General features: G+C 43.7%; 1 protein-coding gene across 1 annotated transcript in view; it reads left to right on the plus strand.

The window, feature by feature from the left end:
• Positions 1-23,958, plus strand: part of DPY19L4 (dpy-19 like 4) — a 77,768-nt gene that overhangs the window by 36,324 nt on the left and 17,486 nt on the right. Inside the window, exons 10-17 of the mRNA XM_040354691.1 lie at positions 3,428-3,559; positions 5,774-5,872; positions 7,967-8,040; positions 12,706-12,864; positions 14,643-14,762; positions 18,536-18,656; positions 19,072-19,128; positions 21,388-21,470. Of these exons, the coding sequence (XP_040210625.1) occupies positions 3,428-3,559; positions 5,774-5,872; positions 7,967-8,040; positions 12,706-12,864; positions 14,643-14,762; positions 18,536-18,656; positions 19,072-19,128; positions 21,388-21,470 (845 nt within the window). The remainder of the gene's footprint in view (positions 1-3,427; positions 3,560-5,773; positions 5,873-7,966; positions 8,041-12,705; positions 12,865-14,642; positions 14,763-18,535; positions 18,657-19,071; positions 19,129-21,387; positions 21,471-23,958) is intronic.

Consider the following 23,958-nt stretch of genomic DNA (forward strand, 5'->3'; position numbering starts at 1 on the left):
AGGATAGCCTAGCATGCTGTAAGACAAGCAAAGCTAAAGGAAACTACCATTTCAGACCTCTCATTTTGAAAATGCTAGTTGCCTGGCGATAATGCAGATTCAGTGGCTTCAGAGTTTTGTCATCTGAAACAAATGTGCACATTAGATCTTATGACCTTTTTGGTTGCGTGCTTGTTCTGGGTAATTAACTCTGAAAGTACTGAAGCCAGAGACCGCCAGGCAGGAAGTCGTGATGGTGTCCTACCTACCTGTTTCTCTGTAACAGTGTTGGTGAGCTAGAGAGCTTACACACCTTTGGCCGTTATGTTTGTCACTTGAAGCCAACGATGCACATTACAGTCTCATTGTACAGTTTCCTTTAAATTTACCAAAACTGGTAAAGCCTGGCAGGATGCGAACCCATGTATGTACACTAGAAAGGGGGTGCACCATAAAACACACATAGCTGAATACAGGTTGGGTTACATTCAAACTCCTCCTTCCTTCCTTCCTTTTTTTTTTTGGTGTGTTTTAAGTGTTGTGCGTTTTTATGAGTTATGATTTCTCCTAATAAAAGGTGTCTTTTGCTGGAAACACCACCCATTATCCAGGGATCCTCAAACTATGACCCTCCAGCTGTTGTAGAACTACATATCCCATGAGGCATTATAACACACTGACATTCACAGACATGACTAGGCATGAAGGGAATTGTAGTTCCTGAACAACTGGAGGGCCGTAGTTTGAAGACCCATGCATTATGCAGTAGATGGGGTTTTCTTTTTACACACTACAACAACACAGCGGTTTAAATGCACCCTTAACCACTTAACCCCCGGACCATATTGCTGCCCAAAGACCAGAAGACTTTTTGCGATTCGGGACTGCGCCGCTTTAACTGACAATTGCGCGGTCGTGCGACGTGGCTCCCAAACAAAATTGGCGTCCTTTTTTTCCCACAAATAGAGCTTTCTTTTGGTGGTATTTGATCACCTCTGCGTTTTTTTTTTTTTGCGCTATAAACAAAAATAGAGCGACAATTTTGAAAAAAATGAATATTTTTTACTTTTTGCTATAATAAATATCCCCCAAAAATATATAAAAAAACTTATTTTTTCCTCAGTTTAGGCCGATACGTATTCGTCTACATATTTTTCGTAAAAAAAAATCGCAATAAGCGTTTATTGATTGGTTTGCGCAAAAGTTATAGCGTTTACAAAATAGGGGGTATTTTTATGGCATTTTTATTAATATATTTTTTTACTAGTAATGGCGGCGATCAGCGATTTTTTTTTTCGGTACTGCGACATTATGGCGGACACTTCGGACACTTTTGACACATTTTTGGGACCATTGGCATTTTTATAGCGATCCGTGCTATAAAAATGCATTGGATTACTATAAAAATGCCACTGGCAGTGAAGGGGTTAACACTAGGGGGCGGTGAAGGGGTTAAGTATGTCCCTGTGTGTTCTTACTGTGGGGGGGGGTGGCCTCACTAGGGGAAACACTGATCTTCTGTTCATACATTGTATGAACAGAAGATCAGTGTTTCCCCCGCTGACAGGACCGAGAGCTGTGTGTTTACACACGCAGCTCCCGGTCCCCACTCTGTAACGAGCGATCGCGCCCGCCGGGCACACGCACGGTAGTCGGGGGCGAGCGGGGGCGCGCACGCGCCCCCTAGTGGCGGCTGAAAGAGCCGCCGTATAGCTACGGGCTCTCGCCCAGGAGAGCCGACCTGCCGCCGTATAATGACGGTGCGCGGTCGGCTAGTGGTTAAAGAGGTGTTCCACCCAGAAAAAATAAAATGAAAACCAGCAGCTACATATACTGCAGCTTCTGGCTTTTAATAAATGGACACTTACCTGTCCTGGAGTTCAGCGATGTCCACACAGGCAGCTGATGTTTCCATCAGCTGTCGGGTGCTGCCGCCGCCATTGCGGATAAGGGTACCTGGCAGTGTAGCCTTTCGGCTTCACGCTGGGAGCCCTACTGCACATGCGCAAGGCCCACTCCTCTCTTCTACTGGCCCAGAGAAGGGAGCCCTGCGCTGACGTCACGGGCCGCAGCCCAGACTCCCGGAAGTGGGAAAGAATACCTGTCAGACAGGTATCCTGTCCCCCTCCCCCCGAAAGGTGGCAATTGTGGCCCTGGAGGGGGGGGGGGAGGGATCCGGTGAGCGGAAGTTCCACTTTTGGGTGGAACTCCGCTTTAAAGTGGATGTAAACCCGATTTTCATTAAATTTGACCTGGGCACATATATCTGTAATGTTTTTAGCTGTTTTGTTATGTTATCAGCATGATAACTTTTGACAATTTCTCAGAGAAGGGCGATAAAAGCAGCTGAAAATGTGTGTTATAAATAGATAAGCAGAGAGCTTGTCTTGTCACATCACAGCTCTGCAAGTCTCTGCCTATGTGGCGAAGGGGGGGGGTGCCTTTCCTCTAATCAGCTGTTTCCCAGTGTAAGCCAAGAATACACTCCTACTGCTGAATGAGGAAGTGAAAATTCTAGCCCGATATAAGAATTTTAAAGAATATAGAAAGGGAAAGACAGCAGATATATATGTAAAACTTATGTAGGAGGATTTGTTTAATCTCTGTATCATCTGAGGCTGTTTACTTCACTGGGTATATGCAAGGGCTTACATCCACTTTAAAGCCTGATACACACGGGCCGAATATCAGGTGACATTAGCTGGCATAATAGAAGCCAGCCCACATTCGGCCTGTGTGTATGGCAGCTGGTTTGACAGAAGCCGGCCATTTGGCTGGCTTCTGTCGAAGGCTTATGAACAAAAAAGGTCTGCTGACCAGCTTCCAATCAGCGCTCTCAGCCAATGGCTGACTGGAGTGTTCTGGGTGGGGGCGTACTCCTGCATACCTCCCAACTTTCTGAGATGGGAATGAGGGACACCTATCAGCAAAAGTATGCAGGCATAGGACACACCCCCTTGCCACGCCCCCTTAAAGGAGAATTGTACAAAAAAATAAGATTGGTTAAACCCACAAGTGCTTTTTTTTACCACTACTATTTCTTTATATTGGCTTTTGGAATTTACAAATGCAGCAATTTAGAAATCAGATGAAAGGTTTAGCACTGGGAAACACTCTGTGATAGATAAAAAGTGCATTTTATATACATCTGTATAAATCAGACCAAAATGAGGAGAATGAGGGACATTGCTCCAAATCAGGGACAGTCCCTCGAAATCAGGGACAGTTGGGAGGTATGCTCCTGTCAGAACACAATAGCACAGCAGGGGAGATCACTGTACTAACATCAAATTGTTATTTCAGCGGCTCCAACCTGAGCTGTTAGGTTGTTGTTTTTTTTTCCGTTCAACCTGCACGAGACATTTGGCCTGTTTACTAGGCTTTAAGGTGGTCCTGCCACAATTTTTGTATTTTAACATTTGATTTTTTTGTTTTTTATTTTTCTTAGGTTTATGAAGTCCATAAGATGTACCTGTTCTCTGTGTTCCTGGGATATTTACTACAGTTTGAGAACTCGGCTCTGCTGACATCCCCTCTTCTAAGCCTTGTTGTGGGTTGTATGATTGCCAAAAGCCTCCAGGTACTGCATGATGGAATTTAATTCATAGTACCTCTTGTATTGTACTATTTTTTTATTTTAATTTCTTTGATAAATGTGTTAAAGAAATCAACTTGCTCTTATCAATCTGTGGTAATGTTTGAAAACCTCATCAGATCAGCAGGTAACTTTTGAACCAAGCTTTAGATTGTTTAAAACTTCTAAAGCCCCAAAGACCCTCACTTTGCACCTGCATTTCCAACTGTTTCTCTATGGAGATTGGAGGCACCCCATCAAGCTCTTTGCTTCCTTTAAATGATGCATTAATCTTTGGGAGCATATTACATGTTCTACCTGTTTTTAGAAAAACATAGAATATCCAGGCTCAAACTTACCGACCAATCGGCAACCAACCAAATTCACCTGTCTAGCTGTGTGCGTTAAAAACAGAGGTTTAGTTGCACGCATTTGCAAATGCATGTGTAAGCTGCAGGCCCCGTCAAGGCGCTCTGTATACTGCAGTCCTAACTATAACATTGCAGTTTAAGTCTCCTCAGTAGGAGCACATGACTGCCGATGGATAGATAAGGGGCAGGTGACTGGCACCTTTGCTTCCATGTGCTGAGTGTGCAGTGTGCTCCTGCCCCTTTAATGAGGGCTGGGCTACCTCCAGTCACCTGCCCCTTATCTATCCATCAGCAGTCATGTGCTCCTACTGAGGAGACTTAAAATGCAATGTTATAGTTAGGACTGCAGTATACAGAGCGCCTTGGCGGGGCCTGCAGCTTACACATGCATTTGCAAATGCGTACAACTAAACCTCTGTTTTTAACGCACACAGTTAGACAGGTGAATTTTGTTGGTTGCTGATTGGTCGGTAAGTTTGAGCCTGGATATTATAAGTTTTTGAATGTATATGCGCCCTTTCCAGCGCTCCTTATTGTATAGACCAGTCATAGGTAGGGGCAGTGACCTTTGCTTGTTGTATCTCCCTGTTTTTAGGGTGGAGCGTGTAACATGTTCCCACTCCTGCAGCCGCTGCCTGCTCTGCTGCCTCTAGTGACAGCAAGCAGGGGATCTCTTTCTCTCACTCACGGTCACTATTTAAAAAAATTAAATGCGGCCGTGCGGGGCTCTGCCTGCCCTGGTGCGTCAATTATTCACAAAATTCTGTGAATGGGGAACTACAAGTACTGACAGTCTTTGCAGCTGTCGGCTTGTAGTTCTCAATGAACTACCACGGCGCTGTTGTATCTGCCTGCCTGCCTGTACAAAGTATGAGCAGACAGATACACTTACAAGTCTGCAAGATCAGCAGATCACGGGTGCAATGCTTTCCAGGCTTCAAGTAAAAAAACTAATAAATGCAAAAAAAAAATTCACCTGCAAAAAAGATGTGCATTTATTTTTTTAAAGGTAAACTTATATTTTAAACACCTATTAGCCTTGTATGCATTTAGTGAGGATTTTGTGCAAAAGTGGTCTATTGCCACTGTGGATCTGACAGAGCCCTGCATTACACTTTTTCAGTAGAGGACATGGCTGTCCTAAAGGACCAGTTGATAAGTGGTTGGAGCTCTGTTCTCGCTGGAGGGCCCTGCCCTTCGTCTGAAACTAGCTGTGACATTACAATCCCAGATAATGTCAGATTGGTCAAAGTCCCTTAAAGTGGATGTAAACCCTCACATATACCCAGTGAAGTGAAAAGCCTCAGATGATACACAGGGTTTAAACAAGTCTCCCTACATAAGTTTTACATGTATATCTGCTGTCCTTCAACTTTATATACTGTTTAGAAAGTACACATCCTTCTAGAATTTTCTCTTCCTTATTTATCTGTGGGTGTGGATTCTTGCCATACACTGTGAGACAGCTGACTGGAGGAAAGGCACACCCCCCTCCACATAGGCAGAGACTTGCAGAGCTGTGCTGTGAATAGACCAGCTCTCTGCTAATCTATTTATAGCACCCGCACTGACACACATTTCAGCCTGGTTTTATCACATTTGACTGAGAACTTGTCAGGAGTTATCGGGCTGATAATAGAATAAATGAGCAGGAGAAAGCCACGGGACTGAGGGCTTTGGGAAGAGATAAGAAAGCACTGCAGATATATTTGCCCAGCTCAAATTTTATGAATTGGGTTTACATCCCCTTTAAAAGAGATCTTTCTTCTGCTGAGGATGACCCATCACTAGAAGCATTCCCTGTCATTTGTTGCATGTCAGTTAACTTATACTTTTTACAATTTTTTAGGTTGGCGTTAAAAAGGGCACATTCAGAGCGAAAGTGATGAAGATAATGTACTTTTACTTGGCATTTACCATTTCTGTGTCCCTGCATTATTTGATAAGGGTAAGTAGTCTTGTACTGTGAATAGCACTTGTATGACATTTTACTTGCAAGGATAATTAAAGCACAGCTACACAAATTAACACATTATCAAAAATGCTACTTTTCCTATTTCTGAAGCAGTTGTGTGATGGAGTATCTATCAGTCTATGGAGTGATTTATTATTAGGAAACATTGGGCCAGATTCACATATACTTGCAGCGGCGTAACGTATCGTCTATACGTTACACCGCCGCAAGTTTTCAGCGCAAGTGCCTGATTCACGAAGCACTTGCGTGTAAACTTACGGCGGTGTAACGTAAAGGTGTCCGGGGCAAGCCCGCCCAATTCAAATGGGGCGTGTGCCATTTAAATTAGGCGCGCTCCCGCACCGGACGTACTGCGCATGCTCCGTTTTGAAATTCCCGCCATGCTTTGCGCGAAGTGACGTCATTTTTTTGAAGAGCGACGTGCGTAACCTACTTCCGTATTCCCGGACGTCTTACGCAAATTAAAAAAAAAATTGAAATTCGAGCCGGGAACGGCCATACTTTAACATGGCTCATCTAAAGTTAAGTCATGTTAAAGCAGGCTTAACTTTGCAACGGGAAAAAATTACTAGCGACGACGTAACGAACGCGAAAACCTTCGTGGATCGCCGTAAAACCTAATTTGCATACCCGACGCTGGAAAACGACGCAAACTCCACCCAGCGGCGGCCGAAGTATTGCATCCTAAGATCCGACGGTGTAAGTCAATTACACCTGTCGGATCTTAGGGCTATCTATGCGTAACTGATTCTATGAATCAGTCGCATAGATACACTCAGAGATACGACGGCGTATCAGGAGATGCGCCGTCGTATCTCTTCTGTGAATCTGGCCCATTGTTTCTAAGCACCAGTGGGTTTATTCAAACCTCGGGTAAAACACTACCATTGATTTTGGGTGGACTAAGCCTAGCTTCACTAAGTTTCCTTTACATTATCTCTCGCTCTGCTGGCAGCTGGGACTTTCCTCTTCTCTTTGCAACTTGGGGGTATGGGTGGGCCCTCCGTGTTCTCACTTGCAATGCAGAGTCAGCAAATGATGCCTTGTACATAACAGTGTCCGAGTGCCTGTGACCAATGGAGTGGTGAATAGAAGCAGCATTGGGGGGGCTGCTGGCACAGAGAGGAGGAAGCCTGCAGGAGTGAGGAATAAGGTAAGTAAAACTGCTTTTTAATAGTACCCTAAAAAAAAGAGCATTTAACCCTTGCAGTGCTAGGAAAGCCCCACTGGAAGGTTAAAGTGGTTGTAAAAACTGAAGTTTTTTGACCTTCATGCATTCTATGTGCTGCTCCCTGCAGAGATTCTCCCTTATACTCAACTGAGCCCCCTCTGGATCCAGCAATGTGCACAAGAGGCTCAGATGTCAATGAACTCACTCTCCTCATTGGCTTAGACAGCAGTAGAGCCATTGACTCCCACTGCTGTCAATCACAGCCAGTGAGCCAATGAGGAGGGGGCGGGTCCGAGCTGCATCTCTTTGTGTCTTATGGACACATAGAGCAGGGTTTAGGAGCGAGCACGTTACCAGTGTCTCTATAGCAAGCAGCTTGCTATGGGGGCACTGGTCAAGAGGAAAGAGCCAGGAGCGCCGGCGGAGGACCCGAGAAGAATGGGAACGGGGCTGCTCTGTGCAAAACCATTGCGCAGAGCAGGTAAGTATAACATGTTGTTTTGTTTTTAAAAGCCAAACCTTTAATACGACTTTAGATTTTTTCCCGGAGTACAGCTTCAAGAAACCAGCCATGACACCTGGTACTTGTCAGTTACATACCAAGCAGTGAATAAAGAATAGGAATGGAAGCTCTGGAGCTTCTATATTTCTGTCCTTACTGGTTAAATATCTTCTAGTATGTTTTCATCAACACCAGGCTGAGTTGACCAATTCTTCCACCATTGGATAGTAATTTTATATGCACGGATGAATAATTGGTTCATTTTAGCCAATTCAAAATTGTAAAGTTCAGGATCACAAGGGGTCATCCACCCAGCTTGTGAATTATTCCTCTTTGTCTAACATGAGACTGGAAAATCTAAAGATTTATATATATATTTTTTTTTTATTTTAAGACTGTAATTCCTCATAAAGAAAACCGGCAACTATTGAAATCTCTTGAAGTAAAGTTTGGACTGAACATGACTAAGTAAGTAGAACAGAATTTTATTTACATTAAACATAATGCTAAATAAGGCCAAAATCTTTTTGATTAAAACATTTTTTTTCTCCGATTTTTTTTTTTTTTTTTTTTTTTTTTTCAAATTAGTAGGGTAGAGTAGACAAAGTACTTTAGCTCTTGTAACTGTAAACCCTTTATGAACCACAGTAATGTTTTTATTTCCCCCAGGGGCCTGTTTATTTGGATGATAACTTTGTCATTTACATGGGATAATAAAGTAATATATACAGTATCTCACAAAAGTGAGTACACCCCTCGCATTTTTGTAAATATTTTATAGCTTTTCATGTGACAAGAAATGACATATTGCTACAATGTAAAGTAGTGAGTGTACAGCACAGGTGTCAAACACTTCGGCCCTCCAGACCATTTCATGTGGCCCTTGCACCTCTCCGGCAGCTGCAGGAGAGCTCCAGCCCTCCTCTGGTCCTACTCCAGGCCCTTTCAAGCAATGCATCCAGCTTCTTCCCAGCAGCAGCATAAGGAAAAGGGGGTGCACTGGGTTGTAAGGGAGAGTGGGGGACTCAACTTCTGATGGTGGGGTGACTCTTGACATCTAATGTAAAGGGCAGGGGATGCGCTGGACACCAAATCTTATAGATACAACTGGCCCTTTTGAGGGCAATCATAAGGCTGATGCAGCCCACGATGAGATTGAGTTTGACACCCCTGGTGTACAGCTTGTATAACTGAGTACATTTGCTGTCCCCTCAAAATACCTCAACACATGGCCATTAATGTCTAAACCGCTGGCAACAAAAGTGAGTACACCCCTATGTGAAAATGTCCAAATTGGGCCCAATTAGCCATTTTCCCTCCTCCGTGTCATGTGACTCGTTAGTGTTACAAGTTCTCAGGTGTGAATGGGGAGCAGGTGTGTTCAATTTGGTGTTCTCACTCTCTCATACTGGTCACTGGAAGTTCAACATGAACATGGCACCTCATGGCGAAGAACTCTGAGGATCTGAAAAAAATAATTGTTGCTCTACATAAAGATGGCCTAGGCTATAAGAAGATTGCCAAGACCCTGAAACTGAGCTGTAGAACGGTGGCCAAGACCATACAGCCGTTTAACAGGACCGCGGTTTAGACATTACTGGCTGTGTGTTCAGCTATTGTGAGGGGACAGCAAATTTACACTGTTATACGAGCTGTACACTCACTACTTTACATTGTAGCAAAGTGTCATTTCTTCAGTGTTGTCACATGAAAAGATACATGAAAAGATATAATATAATATTTACAGAAATGTGAGGGGGTGTACTCACTTTTGTAAGATACTGTACATAGTTTTGGGGACAAACTAGGCTTTTTTTGTAATATTGACTTTCCCCCAAAAAATAATATCTTCTATCGACAAAAGATATACAAAAATACCAAAAAATTGCCCTTGCGTTTGGTTTTATTAATGTACCTTTTTACTATAAATTGTAACTAGTATATAATTGAATATATTTAAAATGTATGGGCCAGATTCACAGAACAAATACGCCGGAGTATCTACTGATACTCTGGCGTATTTTCAAATTTGCCGCGTCGTATCTTAGTTTGTGATTCACAAACAAGATACGACGGCTTTTGGCTAAGATCCGACAGGCTTACGGCTTCGTACGCCTTCGGATCTTGGGCTGCAATATTTCGGCCGCCGCTGGGTGGAGTTCGTGTCGTTTTCCAGCGTCGGGTATGCAAATTAGCATTTACGGCGATCCACGAACCTACTCGCGTGCGTAACGTCGGTTTTTCCCGTCGCAAAGTTAAGCAATCTTTTTCATTGCTTAACTTTACACCAGCCATGTTAAAGTATGGCCATCGTTCCCGCTTCGAATTATACATTTTTTAAGTACGTTATGTACGTCGCCATTCACAAACACGTCGGGGCGCCGTAATTTCACGCAAAGCACGTCGGGAAAATTGCGAACGGAGCATGCGCAGAACGTTCGGCGCGGGAGCGCGCCTAATTTAAATGGTACACGCCCCATTCGAATTAGGCGGGCTTGCGCCGGACGTCTTTACGATACACTGCCGCAAGTTTACAGGTAAGTGTTTTGTGAATCAGGCACTTACGCTGAAAACTTGCGACGGTGTAACGTAAACACGATACGTTACGCCGCCGGAGTTCTACGAGAATCTGGCCCTATGTTTCTGACTCAAACCATAAAAAAGTTATTTGCAAATGAAAAAATGATTTTTTATTTTTAATTTTGCTAAAAAAAAAATATTATGTTCTGAATAAAAAATTTTTTTTTTTACAATAAAATATTAATGGTAAAAAAAAAAATAGAAAAATACATCCGCGGAAAAAAATTGCTAAAGGGAGTAGGGGGAAGGTGTTATTGAAAATTGATTAGCTTTAACTGTTGGTTAATTAAAAAAAGGTGTATCTATTCTTTTACTTGTGTGGTTCTTGCTGACACATGCATATCAAAGGTCAAACCTTTGATCTACATGTAAATTAAATAATTTAAATATATTGTATTGAAACAATGTTGTTACGTCCAAGAAACTTTTGTTGAAGTTTTTGTATGACGTAACTCTTACATTCAAAATACTTACTTGGTCAAAACCTTTGCAAATTTTTATTACTGCCAGTGTTGTCGTTTTGATTACTAAATAGGAAGTATGGTCGGCCAAATGTTGGCAGTGGGACCACACAAATATTAACCACTTCCCCCGGGTTGACGTCATATGATGTCGGGGACTTAAAGTGGAGCTACAGGCATCATCCAGATATATCCTTTTTTTTCAGCAGGAGATTCCCTGCAATGTAAAAGCCATGATTGCTTTTACAGGGGGAGGGGGGAACGTCCTCCCGCCGCCCTCTGTTGCTTTTTCCGTCTTTCCCAGGCAATTGGGGAGCTGGAGAATGAATCTGCCTCCGGCAGGGGCTCATCATAGACCTGCTCACACGCAGAAGCAAACACATATGTAGGTCGCACGCGTATATGTAAACGGCATTCAAACCACACATGTGGTAGTGAGAGAGCAATATTTCTAGAACAAGACCTCCTTTTTTAACATGTAAAAAAAATTAAAGTGTCGCTTATGGAGATTTGTAAGTACTACAGTTTGGCGCCATTCCACGAGTGTGCGCAATTTTAAAGCATGACATGTTTGATGTCTATTTGGCGTAACAACATCTTTCACATTATACTAAAAATTGGGGTAAATATTGTTTTTTGTTTTTCTACCGCCATTTTTATTATTCCCTAGGGTCTATGCTAAATCAGGGCTAGACAAATCCCGGGCGCCAGGTCGCCATGGCAACTAGAAATAGGGTCCTGGCGACTTGGCGACTTGGCTTGGAAGGGGGGCACCATCTGGTGGTGAGCCGTTGGTATTACAAGTTATTACCACCAGATGTGTAAGCTGGCGCCATCTGGTGGTGGCCGTTGGTAATGCAAGTTAAGCATTACAAGTTAAACAGCAATTCTAATGTAATTTTTCACTATTTTCACTGCCATCTTCTTCCCTCTAATTAGAACCCCCAAACATTATATATATTTTTTATCCCAACACCCTAGAGAATAAAATGGCGATCGTTGCAATACTTTCTGTCACGCCGTATTTGCGCAGCGGTCTTACAAGCACACTTTTTTGGGAAAAAATTACACTTTTTTTTAATTAAAAAATAAGACAACAGTAAAGTTATCCCCATTTTTTTTATATTATGAAAGATAATGTTACGCCGAGTAAATTGATACCCAACATGTCACGCTTCAAAATTACGTCCGCTCGTGGAATGGCGACAAACTTTTACCCTTTAAAATCTCCATAGGCGACGTTTAAAAAATTCTACAGGTTGCATGTTTTGAGTTACAGAGGAGGTCTAGGGCTAGAATTATTGCTCTCGCTCTACCAATCGCGGCGATAACTCACGTGTGGTTTGAACACCGTTTACATATGCGGTCGCTGCTCACGTATGTGTTGGCTTCTGCGCGCAAGCTCGCCGGGACGGGGTGCGTTTTCTGGCTCCTAACTTTTTTAGCTGGCTCCTAGATTCCAAGCAAATTTGTCAACCCCTGTGCTAAATATATAATATTTGGAGGTCCTGGGTAATTTTTCTTGCAAAATAATGAATGAATGACTTGTATAGCGCTACACATGCAAACTGAATCGCCTCTAGGCGCTTTTTACAGCCAGTGTCTTCCTGGCTGATGCGGTCATTTACCCTGTAGGACCTTGACACGGTTGCGACACGGTCGTATACATATATATACTGGGCCAATTTGGCCAGGATCCAATTAACCTACCAGCATGTCTTTGGAGTGTGGGAGGAAACCGGAGTACCCGGAGGAAACCCACGCAAACACAGGGAGAACATGCAAACTCCAAGCAGATGGTGTCGTGGTCGAGTTTCGAACCAGCGACCCTTTTTCTGCTAGGTGAAAGTGCTAACCACTACACCACTGTGCTGCCCTAATGATGATTTTTACAAGTAGGAGAGGAATTCCAGAATTTGGCTTGGGTGGCAAGTGTTTAAAAAGCTTAGAAATGTCCTAAAAGTTTTTTTTTTTTTTTTTTTTACTCCAGCCAGATCTAAAAGAAAATATATTTTGTCTGCAGTTTGGACTAATTTGCCAGGTTGTGATTTGCCCTTAACCGTATTGTCTTTTTTTTTTTTTTGTACCATAGAAACTTCACAGTGAATTGGCTGCTTTGCCTGGAGTCCTTCCAGCCACCATCTCAGGATTACCTTATACGGCTCACTCAGTCTTCCTTGTTGCCTTTCTACATCCTTGTCTTGCTCATCTGCCTATGCTCCATATGCCAGGGAATATTTAAAAGAATTTGGTAAGAAATTCCCTGCTTTAGAAAAAAGTAGTTGTAAACCGTTACATATACCCAGTGAAGTGACTGGCCTCAGGTGATACACAGAGATGAAACAAATCCTACTGCATAAGTTATACCTGCTTGTCTGCAGTATTTTCTCTACATCTGTTCAAAGCCCAGAATATATGAAGCTTGTTTGAGAGTTCAGAAAAAAGGGGGTGTAGAGTTGAAGTTACTCTCTGCAGAGCTTGGTAAGGTGAGCTCTGAGAGCTGATTGGAGGGAAGGGACTCGCCCTCCTTCACAAAGCTCACAGGAACAGAGCTGAGGCTGTCAATCTGCTGGAGGTTTCTCCCCTGTCAATTTTTTTCTCTTGGTGTCAGGAAAAATTGACAGAGGAGTGAAGCAGCAGACAGAAATTATACTTTTAATTGAGACAAGAAAACACTATAGAAGGATATGCTTTGTTCATATTGTATGTCTGAAGTTTACAACCACTTTAATTTCATTCATGTGGGTATATTGTGTTGCAGTCTAATGCTTTTTGTATGGAATATATAAGATTTAGCATAGCTGCATTTTGCTTGTATATTTAAGACTCTGAAATTAAAGGGGTCAGAAGTTTTTTTTTTTTATCTTAATGCATTCTAAAAAGCCTGTGTATCTCAGCCCCCTCCTCCCTAATACTTGCCTGAGCCTGAAACGGGGAGCTGCAGCTCGGCACGGGTGCCCCCATAGCAAGCTGCTTGCTGTGGGGGCACTCAAAAGAAGGGAGGGGCCAGGAGCACCAAAGAGGGACCCGAAAAAGAGGAGGATCCAGGCTGCTCTGTACAAATCCACTGCACAGGGCAGGCAAGTGTTTGTTATTTTTATAGGGAAAAAAAAACAAGACTTTACAATCACTTTAAGTACCCTGACTTTTACAATGGTCACTAAAACTGTTGACCTGTACAAGCTGTTCTACATTGCTTTTAAAGTGCAACAGTGGCCAAACTATTAATATTCAAAAAAAATTACATGTTTATAATTTGTAAATAGGCTTTATAACAAGCCCCCACTGACCTCCTGTAGCTGCTTGCACCGTGGAGCAATTCATACTCAAATTTATCACAGAAACACACAGCTTATCTAAGGCTCACCCCCCCCCCCCATCAACATTGACTGTTGATAAGGGGAATCAAGCTAATTTTCTCTCTCCTGACAGCTGGAGTGGAATGAAAGCAAATCGAGTTGTCTGCGGGCTGCTTAAAGTGGACCTTCAGTGATTTTTTTTCATCTTTCCATCTATTAAATCTTCGGCCTTTGCTGTTTTAACTTTGAATAGTAAAATCTTTTTTTTCTGCCTGTAAATACTTTGTACAGCCCACTTCCTGTTTCTTGTCTGATAAAAAGCCTAGGCTTATGACATTATGCCCAGCCCTTTCTCTCACTCTCGTGAGAGTTTGCCAGAAGGGGAGGGGAATGAGTCATAAGAGGGCCAATGAGAGCTGCAGAGCTGGAAGTATGTCTTTGTGTCTGTAAATCCAGGAAGTGAAGAGGCAGCAGCTTCAGCTGCTCACAGTTAAAATGATTGCAGCCAGACTCAGTGGAGGGAGATTTCTGAAGCATATTTGGCAAGTACAGAATCCCAGTATATATAAAATAATATGCAAAGTGGTTGGAGGGAAGCTTCAGAATAGCAAAGATGTTTTTATTGCAAATTATGTGAGCAGACTGCAGTGCCTCTTTAAGTCTCTTGTGTACTGTTGCTATGAACTCATCCCAGAGGATTTATGTCTTAAATTCAATATTCTTCTTACAGTGGTGTGCCTGTAAGTGCTCATATCCTCGCTAGGGAAGGACGGATAGGAGAAAGACCAGAGGTCATCTACCATGTCATCCAAAGTCTTCTCCTGGGCTCCCTTGCTATGACCTTTGAGGGGTAAGAGCCGCTGGATTTTTGTGTTTGTATTGTGGATGAAAAGGAGCAAACCTAGGGACTTTTTAGATGTCAAGTCAACAAATGGATAACATTTTATTTTATTACAACAATAAAACATGATAAAAAAAATCCTCATATCCTTTGTTTTATTCAAGCCATATACAGACACTACCACTCTACATGTTTCGCTTCAAAAAGTTTAATCAGGAGATTCGGGTGTTCTGTATTATATGCGGATATCTTTAGACCTGTCCTAAATGGTTTCATAGTGGCATAATGGTTGGTTTTCATAGTGACCACAGGAGGGAGATTGATATAAAGTATATTTCCTATATGACACTTAGAGTTGGATCAGTTTAATTATCCTGCTGCCAACAATATGGATGGAGAGTGGCAGGTATGGAGAGGAACTAGTGTGCCGAGTATCCGATAAGTATGGGTTAGCATACCGTATTTATCCGCGTATAGCGCGCACCCCTAAAGTTGCAGTGGATTCCTGTGGAAAAATTTTTTTTTGTACTTACAGTTTTGGTGTCTTGTTCGGCGGCCTCGTCGGGTCCGGCGTCCGTCTGCGGCTTCGGGTGTCCTTTTCGTCGGGTCCGGCTTCCTTCCCGCTCGTTTCCCGCGCCGAGTTTGAATACTGCGCCGACATATACAGAGCGCAGTACACTCGTGTATTGTCGGGCAGGCTCGGCAACTCTCGCGCTGACGTCCTGTACGTCCAGGACGTGAGCGCGGAAGGAGCCGAGACTGCCCGACTATACCCGAGTGTACTGCGCTCGGTATATGTCGGCGCAGTATTCAAACTCGGCGCGGGTATCGGCGTATACCGCGCACCCACGATTTTGCCCTGATTTTCAGGGCAAAAAAGTGCGCGGTATACGCCGATAAATATGGTATATCGGAATATCTCATCAGTAGAGATATACAGTAGATGCTAGGGATGCAACAGATCAAAAAACTCACGGATCGGATCAGAGTCACGGATCGGATAATTTTTCGGATCAGCAAAAAAAAAAAAAAAAAAAGACAAATCCTGTTATACCCACCGGCGTTTTAGATTTCACAGTTATTTTCAACACAAAACGGAGCTTACAGGGCAGATTCAGAAAGACTTACGACGGGCGTATCAGTAGATACGCCGTCGTAAGTCCGAATCCGCGCCGTCGCAACTTTAAGTGTATGCTCAAACTGAGATACGCTTAAATGTTGCTAAGATACGACCGCCGTAAGTCTCCTACGCTGTCGCATCTTAACTGCATATTTGCGCTGGCCGCTAGGGTGTGTACGCTGATTTACGCCTAGAATATGTAAATCAGCTAGATACGCCTATTCACGAACGTACGCCCGGCTGTCGCAGTACAGATACGCCGTTTACGTAAGGCTTTTTCCGGCGTAAAGTTACCCCCGCTATATGAGGCGTAGTCAATGTTGAGTATGGACGTTGGGCCAGCGTCGAATTTTCCGTTGATTACGTCGTTTGTGTAAGTTGTTCGCGAATAGGGCTGTGCGTAATTTACGTTCACGTCGAAAGCATTGACTATTTGCGGGTTAATTTGGAGCATGCGCACTGGGATAAGTTCACGGACGGCGCATGCGCCGTTCATAAAAAGCGTCATTTACGTGGAGTCACAATGATTTTACATAAAACACGCCCACATCTTACACATTTGAATTAGGCGGGCCTACGCCGGGCAATTTACGTTACGCCGCCGCAACTTACGGAGCAAGTGCTTTGTGAATAATGCACTTGCCTGTCAAAGTTGCGGAGGCGTAGCGTAAATAGGATACGCTACGCCCGCACAGAGTTACGCGCTCCCTACCTGAATCTGGCCCTATGTGTTTAAATACAGTATATGTAAATCTGACGGACTGTTTACATGTTAAATTTTAAAAGCAGCAGCAATCCTGCTGACCTTGCATGCTTGCTAATGTGAAAGAACATCTTATTTTCACATTTAGTTAAATATGAAAATCAGAGGTGTTCTGTCACATTAGCAAGCATGTAAGGTTTGCTGCTGCTTTTAAAATTTAACATGTAAACAGTCTGTTGGATTTCCAAATACTGTGTTTAAGCACATAAGCTCAGTTTTGTGTTGAAAAGAACTGTGAAATCTAAACCTCCGTTGGGTGCAACAAGATGTCCGCTTGCCCCCTTCTCACTATCATTACTGTGCAGGAGTGTGGGGTGGAGCAAGATGGCGGCGACGAAACGTCACTTCCTGACAAGACAGCCGCCCCCGGGTGTACCAAGATGGTGCCGCTCCGGAGCACTCCAGGGATCGCGTGGTGTGCCAATCAGAACACGGTGACCCGTTCGGATCACGGATCAGTGACGATCCGTTGCACCACTAGTAGATGCTTATCATTGTTTCCAACTCCTATAAGTGGCATATAAGAAATATAATTTATATCCATCTCCCTCCTGTAGTCACTATGAAATCAACCAACACGGTGTCTACTGAAACCATTTTAGACTTATTCTGTCCATGTTTTATCAAATTTAGATCTAAATCTATCCATATATAATACAGTACACACATACAGTAATACAGTACACCTGAATCTCCTGCTTTTTGAAGTGAAACATGTAGAGTGGTAGTGTCTGTATATGCCTTGAATATAACACATGATATAATAAGGAATTTTTTATCATGTTTTATTGTTGTAATAACATTTTATCTGTTGTAATCTATTTATTGACTTGACACCCAAAAAGTCCCCAGGTTTGCTCTTTTTATCCCTTTTTCTTACGATTATATTGGGATGTGGTGTCTTCTCTGATCTCTCTGCCCTCACTTTCAAAAATGTTGTTTTGTGGATGTTATACAGACTGACTGCCTTCAATGGGGTAGATTCAGGTAGGGGCGCGCACTGATACGGCGGCGCAGCGTATCGTCTTTACGCTACGCTGCCGTAAATTACAGGAGCAAGCACTGTATTCACGAAGCACTTGCTCCGTAATTTGTGGTGGCGTAGCGTAAAAGGGGCCGGCGTAAGCGCGCGTAATTCAAATGATCCAGTAGGGGGTGTGGATCATTTAAATTAGGCGCGTTCCCGTGCCGAACGTACTGCGCATGCGCCGTCCCTAAAATTTCCCGACGTGCATTGCGGTAAATGACGTCGCAAGGACGTCATTGGTTTCGACGTGAACGTAAATGGCGTCCAGCGCCATTCACGGACAACTTACGCAAACAACGTAAAATTTTCAAATCGCGACGCGGGAACGACGTCCATACTTAACATTGGCTGCGCTTCCTAATAGCAGGAGCAACGTTACGACGAAAACGACTTACGCAAACGACGTAAAAAACTACCGCTGGGCGCACGTACGTTTGTGAATCGGCGCAAGTATGTAATTTGCATACTCTACGCTGACAACTATGGGAGCGCCACCTAGCGGCCAGCGTCAGAATGCACCCTAAGATACGACGGCGTAAGAGACTTATGCCAGTCCTATCTTAGGCTAAAGTCGGCGTATCTAGCTTTCTGAATACAGAAAGTAGATACGCCGGCGCAACTTAGCAATTACGCGGCGTATCTATGGATACGCCGGCGTAATTTCTCTCTGAATCTACCCCACTGTGTATAGGTTCAAAATAAAAAATATCAGATTACATTCAACAGACTTGGGCAACCTGTACTGCTAAAGACTCTGTGGAACTTGTGGCCCGCTGTTACAGAGACATGCATCATTATATTGTCATGATTATAGCAATAGTTAGTATTACCATGTAATGCTTAGGGTAACACGTGAAGGTTTGTATTTTCAGAGTGAAGTACTTGTGGACGCCTTATGTCTGTGTCCTTGCTGCCTTCGGTGTTTGTTCCCCTGAGATGTGGATTACACTGCTCAGGTGGATCCGTGTGAAAGCTGTACATCCAGTCCTGATGGTAAGAAATCCACATTAGTCTTAAACTGTGTACTAGAGTCATGAAAGACGGCTTCCCTACAGTGCTGCATTATTTTATATAATGTTTTATTAGATTAATCCATTTAATAAAATGTCCTACCTGTTTACATTACTAATCAATTTATTGGGGTTGATTTACTAAAACTGGAGAGTTCCAAATCTGGTGCAGTTGTGTATGGTGGCCAATCAGCTTCTAACTTTAGCTTGTTCAACTAAGCTTTGACAACAGAAAAAATGGAAGCTGATTGGTTTCTATGCAGAGCTGCACCAGATTTTGCTTTCTCCAGTTTTAGTGACTCGACCCCATTGTGTCATATAGGTTTACCCATTAGGTGTACAGGTATGTACACTAAATCTCAGCTTTCACACACCAACTCTTCCTGTTTGTTTTATAGGCTTTCATCTTAAGTGCAGCTGTCCCCACAGTCATCGGCTTCAGCTTATGGAGAGAGGTAAGGTCATTTATAGGCCCAAATGTTACTATAACATCCTGACTTCAAGGGTTAGTGGATTTTTTTTTATTTAATGTTCAAGGAATCAGACATTATAGAAAACACAATGGAAAGAATATATGACAACTCCATATGAGAAAGTAAGACAGGGCATTATAGAACACCACTAATAAGGTAGAGCAATACACAAACCAAAGGCAGGCTAAGCAGCCCGTATAAATGTCCCTAATAATGACCAGGAGCTGGGAACAATCATCAATCGGGGTTGAATTCCGAGACCATATTAGTGGATTTGACTGTTGCAGTATTGTACATTGATACCCCCTCACATTTGGCCTTTGGGAAGCCAAGATAGATATATATGATAGAGATCTATCTATCTATCTATCTATCTATCTATCTATCTATCTATCTATCTATCTATCTATCTATCTATCGAGAGAGGGATCTTATATATAATCTCTCCTCGCTGAAGTGGGTTATATTCGCGCCCGCAAGGTAACTCCCTTGGGAGAGCGCTTCCCATAGGGGGTTATCTGAAGTGGGAGGAGCCACCGGGGACCCCACAAAACGGCGTTCCGGGCCACACTGTGCAAAACGAGCTGCACAGTGGAGGTAAGTATGACATGTTTGTTATTTAAAAAAAAAAAAAAAAAAAACCTTTAGTATCACTTTAATTAAAGGAACACTAAAGGCAATTTTTTTTAAAATAACAAACATGTTATACTGACCTCCACTGTGCAGCTCGTTTTGCACAGAGTGTTCCCAAACCCTGTCTTCTGGGGTCCCTCGGCGGCTGTCTCGGCTCCTCCTTGCAAAAGATTTCCACCTTCATGTGAGCGAGCTCACATGGTGGAAAGCTTTTGCGAGAGCGCTCCCGTGATACAGCGGCGGGCATAGCCGCCGACTGTATCACTCGGCCCCGCGCACCGCGTCATCCGCTGTGATTGACAGCAGCGCCAGCCAATGGCTGCGCTGCTATCAATCCCTCCAGCCTAGCCAATCAACGGCCAGGCCGGGAACCGAAGAGGATCACATGGACGCGCGCGGGACTTTCAAGGGGTCAGGTAAGTAAAACGGGAGGGGGGGGCCGTATCATCGGATGTTTTTCCACCTTAATGCATAGGATACATTAAAGCGGATGTGCCATGGGAACAAAATATTAAAAGCCAGCAGCTACAAATACTGCAGCTGCTGACTTTTAATATGAGGACACTTACCTGTCCTGGAGTCCAGCGCCGATCGCAGCAGAGCACGAGCGATCGCTCGTCACTCTGCTGCTCCCCCCGCCATCCACGCTGAGGGAACCAGGAAGTGAAGCGCTGCGGCTTCACTGCCCGGTTCCCTACGGTGCATGCGCGAGTCGCGCTGCGCCCGCCGATTGGCTCACACGCTGTGTGCTGGGAGCCGAGTGTTCCCAGCACACAACGGGCGACAGACGGGATGTGACGGAATGCCCGTCTTTTTCCCATAGCGTGTGGCCGGAAGTGGGTGCAAATACCTCTCTTTAGACAGGTATCTGCACCCCCCTCCCCCCTGAAAGGTGTCAAATGTGACACCGGAGGGGGGGAGGGTTCCGATCAGCGGGACTCCACTTTAGGGTGGAGAACCGGTTTAAGGTGAAAAAACATTTACCTTTACAACCCCTTTAAACAAGCTGATTGGCTACAAAGCACAGCTGTATCAGATTTTCACTCTCAACACCATTGCATCTTTCTCTCCTGCTAGAGGAGAAAAATGTAAAAAAAGTAGATCAGTTTGACTTGGGGCGGGGTCAATGTATTTTAGGTAGGATTAAAAAATAAATGTAATTACTATTAGTGTCAGTTAGTATCAGTGTCAGGATGTTTTAGGTAGGATAAAAAAATTTTTTAATGCCCAGAGTTCAGAGATTTTAAATTGTGCTTTAAGCTGTACCTATCGCAGGTACAAATTGGACACATCTAACTGCACATGAATCGCATAGTCACTGATGACATTGGAAAGGATGTATTGGGCAGGTTTATTTTCACAATGACACCGGGCTGTCACTTTACACTATTATCAGGGAAGGAGACTCCATTTATAACAAGAAAACTAGTCATCAGGTAAAATGATCTGTAATAACTGCAGATATTTTGTACGTTAGGTGGACAGTTGGCATTTATATATAAGAATTTGAAGAACCATTTTATTATAGCTCCTTATTACGCATACAGGCTAGTAGAATGTAATAAACAGGCTGTTACCTCATAGTTTGTTCTTTGCTTTCAATAACAGTTCATACCCAGAATTGTCAGTGAGTTATCAGAACTGGAGGAACACTATGAGTCTGACACCGTGGAGCTCATGAACTGGATAAAGTAAGAAATGATATGTTTCCCACAAATGGCAATAGTAAAAGCAACACAAAAAAATGTAATATTAATTCTATAGCGCTGTCCTCTTTTCTCGCACACTGTACAGTCAGCACTAACTAATACAGATGTATAATGCATGTTAATAGAAGTGTGCAGCATAGGTAGAGCTGTACATGAGCCCTACACTGGGTTCATTAAAGAAGAACCTCAGAATGCTCTATTACAGTAAAACGGACTGTGGGAGGTGAACCTCTGCAGCATTCTTTGCAAGATGCAGAGCTTTAAATTCGACCAGAGCTTCAATAAGTGTACATTTACTGTATTCTAGGGCACATCTAGAAATGTTAATTGAGCCTAATCTACTTTTTCTGGAAGTCCTTGGCCAGGGGTGCGCTCAACCTTATGAATAGTGTGGGCCACTTAAAGTAGAACTATAGGCAAAACATTTCTTTTACCATCTGTGTCCCTTTCTGTAGATTTCCCTTCACTTCCTGTGTCATAGCCAACCAGGAAGTGAGGGAAATCCCTGCAAATTGAGGAGATTTCTCCAGGACCCCCAGGTCACCAGAATTGGTGTCCCCTCTATTACCTTTCTGGGGACAACCCAAAATGTGGGATGATAATGGTAAGCAAGATAAATAGAGGATGAATCTCTCTAACGGGGTCACAGACCACAATTAAAAACCTGCCAAGCGTTCTAATCCCTCTGCACTTTGTCCAAAACGAAAAAAAAGTTTTGCCTTAAGTTATACTTTAAGTGATATGGTAACTGGTCACGGGCCACAATGAATTATGGGGCTTTACCGCACTCAGAACACAAATATAAACAAGCCCTTACTGTCTGAGCCCCCTATAAAGCTGCTTTCACAATGATGTGTTGCAATCACCCGGTTATCTGACCCGGGCATGCACTTCCTCAGTTTGAGGTTGCGGGCCACATCAGAGGGCTCCGTGGGTCACGGGTTGAGCATGCCTGTGCCTAGAGCTTCATAGCTGTATGTTTGCAGTGTGGGATCTAAGATATTGCTGCCTTTGGAGATTTAGAATGAGGCATTGCTCATAGTTCTCTATGCTGGAGGTTCTGACATGGGGATGCAAAGCTCTGTCTCTACCAAGATGGCCACCTCCACAGAGCTGTACAATGCAGAACAAGGCTTGGTAGGTCAGTAATGGGGAACGATCAGCTACAGGGAAACAATGGGTAATACTGGTGACTATTCCTTTGCCCTCTGCCTGCCTCTTTTAGGGAACAACTTGCAGAGTTCAGTTTCTCTTATAAAAAAGCAAAAATTAAAACACATTTGTATCATAACTCCAGTGTATGCCTGTTGATTGAATAGAACTAGCTGCCCTGTGGATTCATTTCAGGGCTAATGCATGACTCTGCATTCACACTTTTATGTTGTGGGAACAAGCGATCCTGCTTACGACTTTAGTTGAGTGATTTGCATGTCACATATGGCCATCAGTTGAATGGGTTGCCCTATGCACGCTTGTTATCCGAAAAGAAGCACCTACTCCTTTTCGGACGGCAAGCTTCACGCGATTTTTTAAGACGCGGTATGCCGCGTGATCCTGTCATGTGACAATTTCGACAGAATCGCTTATCTTTTGGGGTGCTATTAAAGAATAATGGCACCCAAACGCACGTCACACGTTGTGCAGAGATTGCCACGCAATTTGGAAACAAATGCAGAATAACGGCCATTCTGCCTGCAATTCCAAATTGAGAAGTGTGAATGAAGCCTAAGGCCCTGGAAGTAAAGAAGTAACAGTTGGGCTACTTTTCACACTGAAAGCGTTTTTCATTCGTTTTATTGCTAAAAAATAGCGCCTGAAAATCACCTTGCATGCCTCCCTATTGTTAGTTTTCCAGGACGGGGAGTAAAAGCCCTGCAAACGGCATCTTTGGGGCGGTTTGGGAGCATTGTATACAGCACTCCTAAACCTCCCCTGCCCATTAAAATGCATAGACAGTGCTTCCGAAAGCGCTTCGGAAGTGCTGCAACATGGGCGGTTTTAACCCTTTCTTCGGCTGCTAGCGGGGGTATCGCCCAAAAAGCGTTGCTAAAACGACTGTAGAGCGCCGCTAAAACCCCTGATGCGGACAGGCCCCAGTGTGAAAGTAGCCTAATGGTTGAGCTGATGGCAACACTTAAAGTGGAGTTCCACCCAAAAATGGAACTTCCACTTTTTGGAAACCCCCCCCCCCCCTCCGGTGTCACATTTGGCACCTTTCAGGAGGGAGCTGATACCTGTCTAATACGGGTATTTACTCCCACTTCCGAGCATAGATCACCTCGGTGATCGAGGTGACCTACACCACTTCCTGCGCCTACTCTGTCCTGTCTCGCTGTCTTCTGGGAGATACACAGGTCCCAGAAGACAGCAGGGACCAGTGAGGACGCACAGCCTGACTCGCGCAGTAGGGAACCAGGAAGTGGTTCACTTCCTGATTCCCTCACCGAGGATGGTGTCAGCAGCTGCCAAG

The sequence above is a fragment of the Rana temporaria genome, chromosome 5 (assembly GCF_905171775.1).
Source record: "Rana temporaria chromosome 5, aRanTem1.1, whole genome shotgun sequence".
In the NCBI taxonomy this organism is placed as follows: Eukaryota; Metazoa; Chordata; class Amphibia; order Anura; family Ranidae; genus Rana; species Rana temporaria.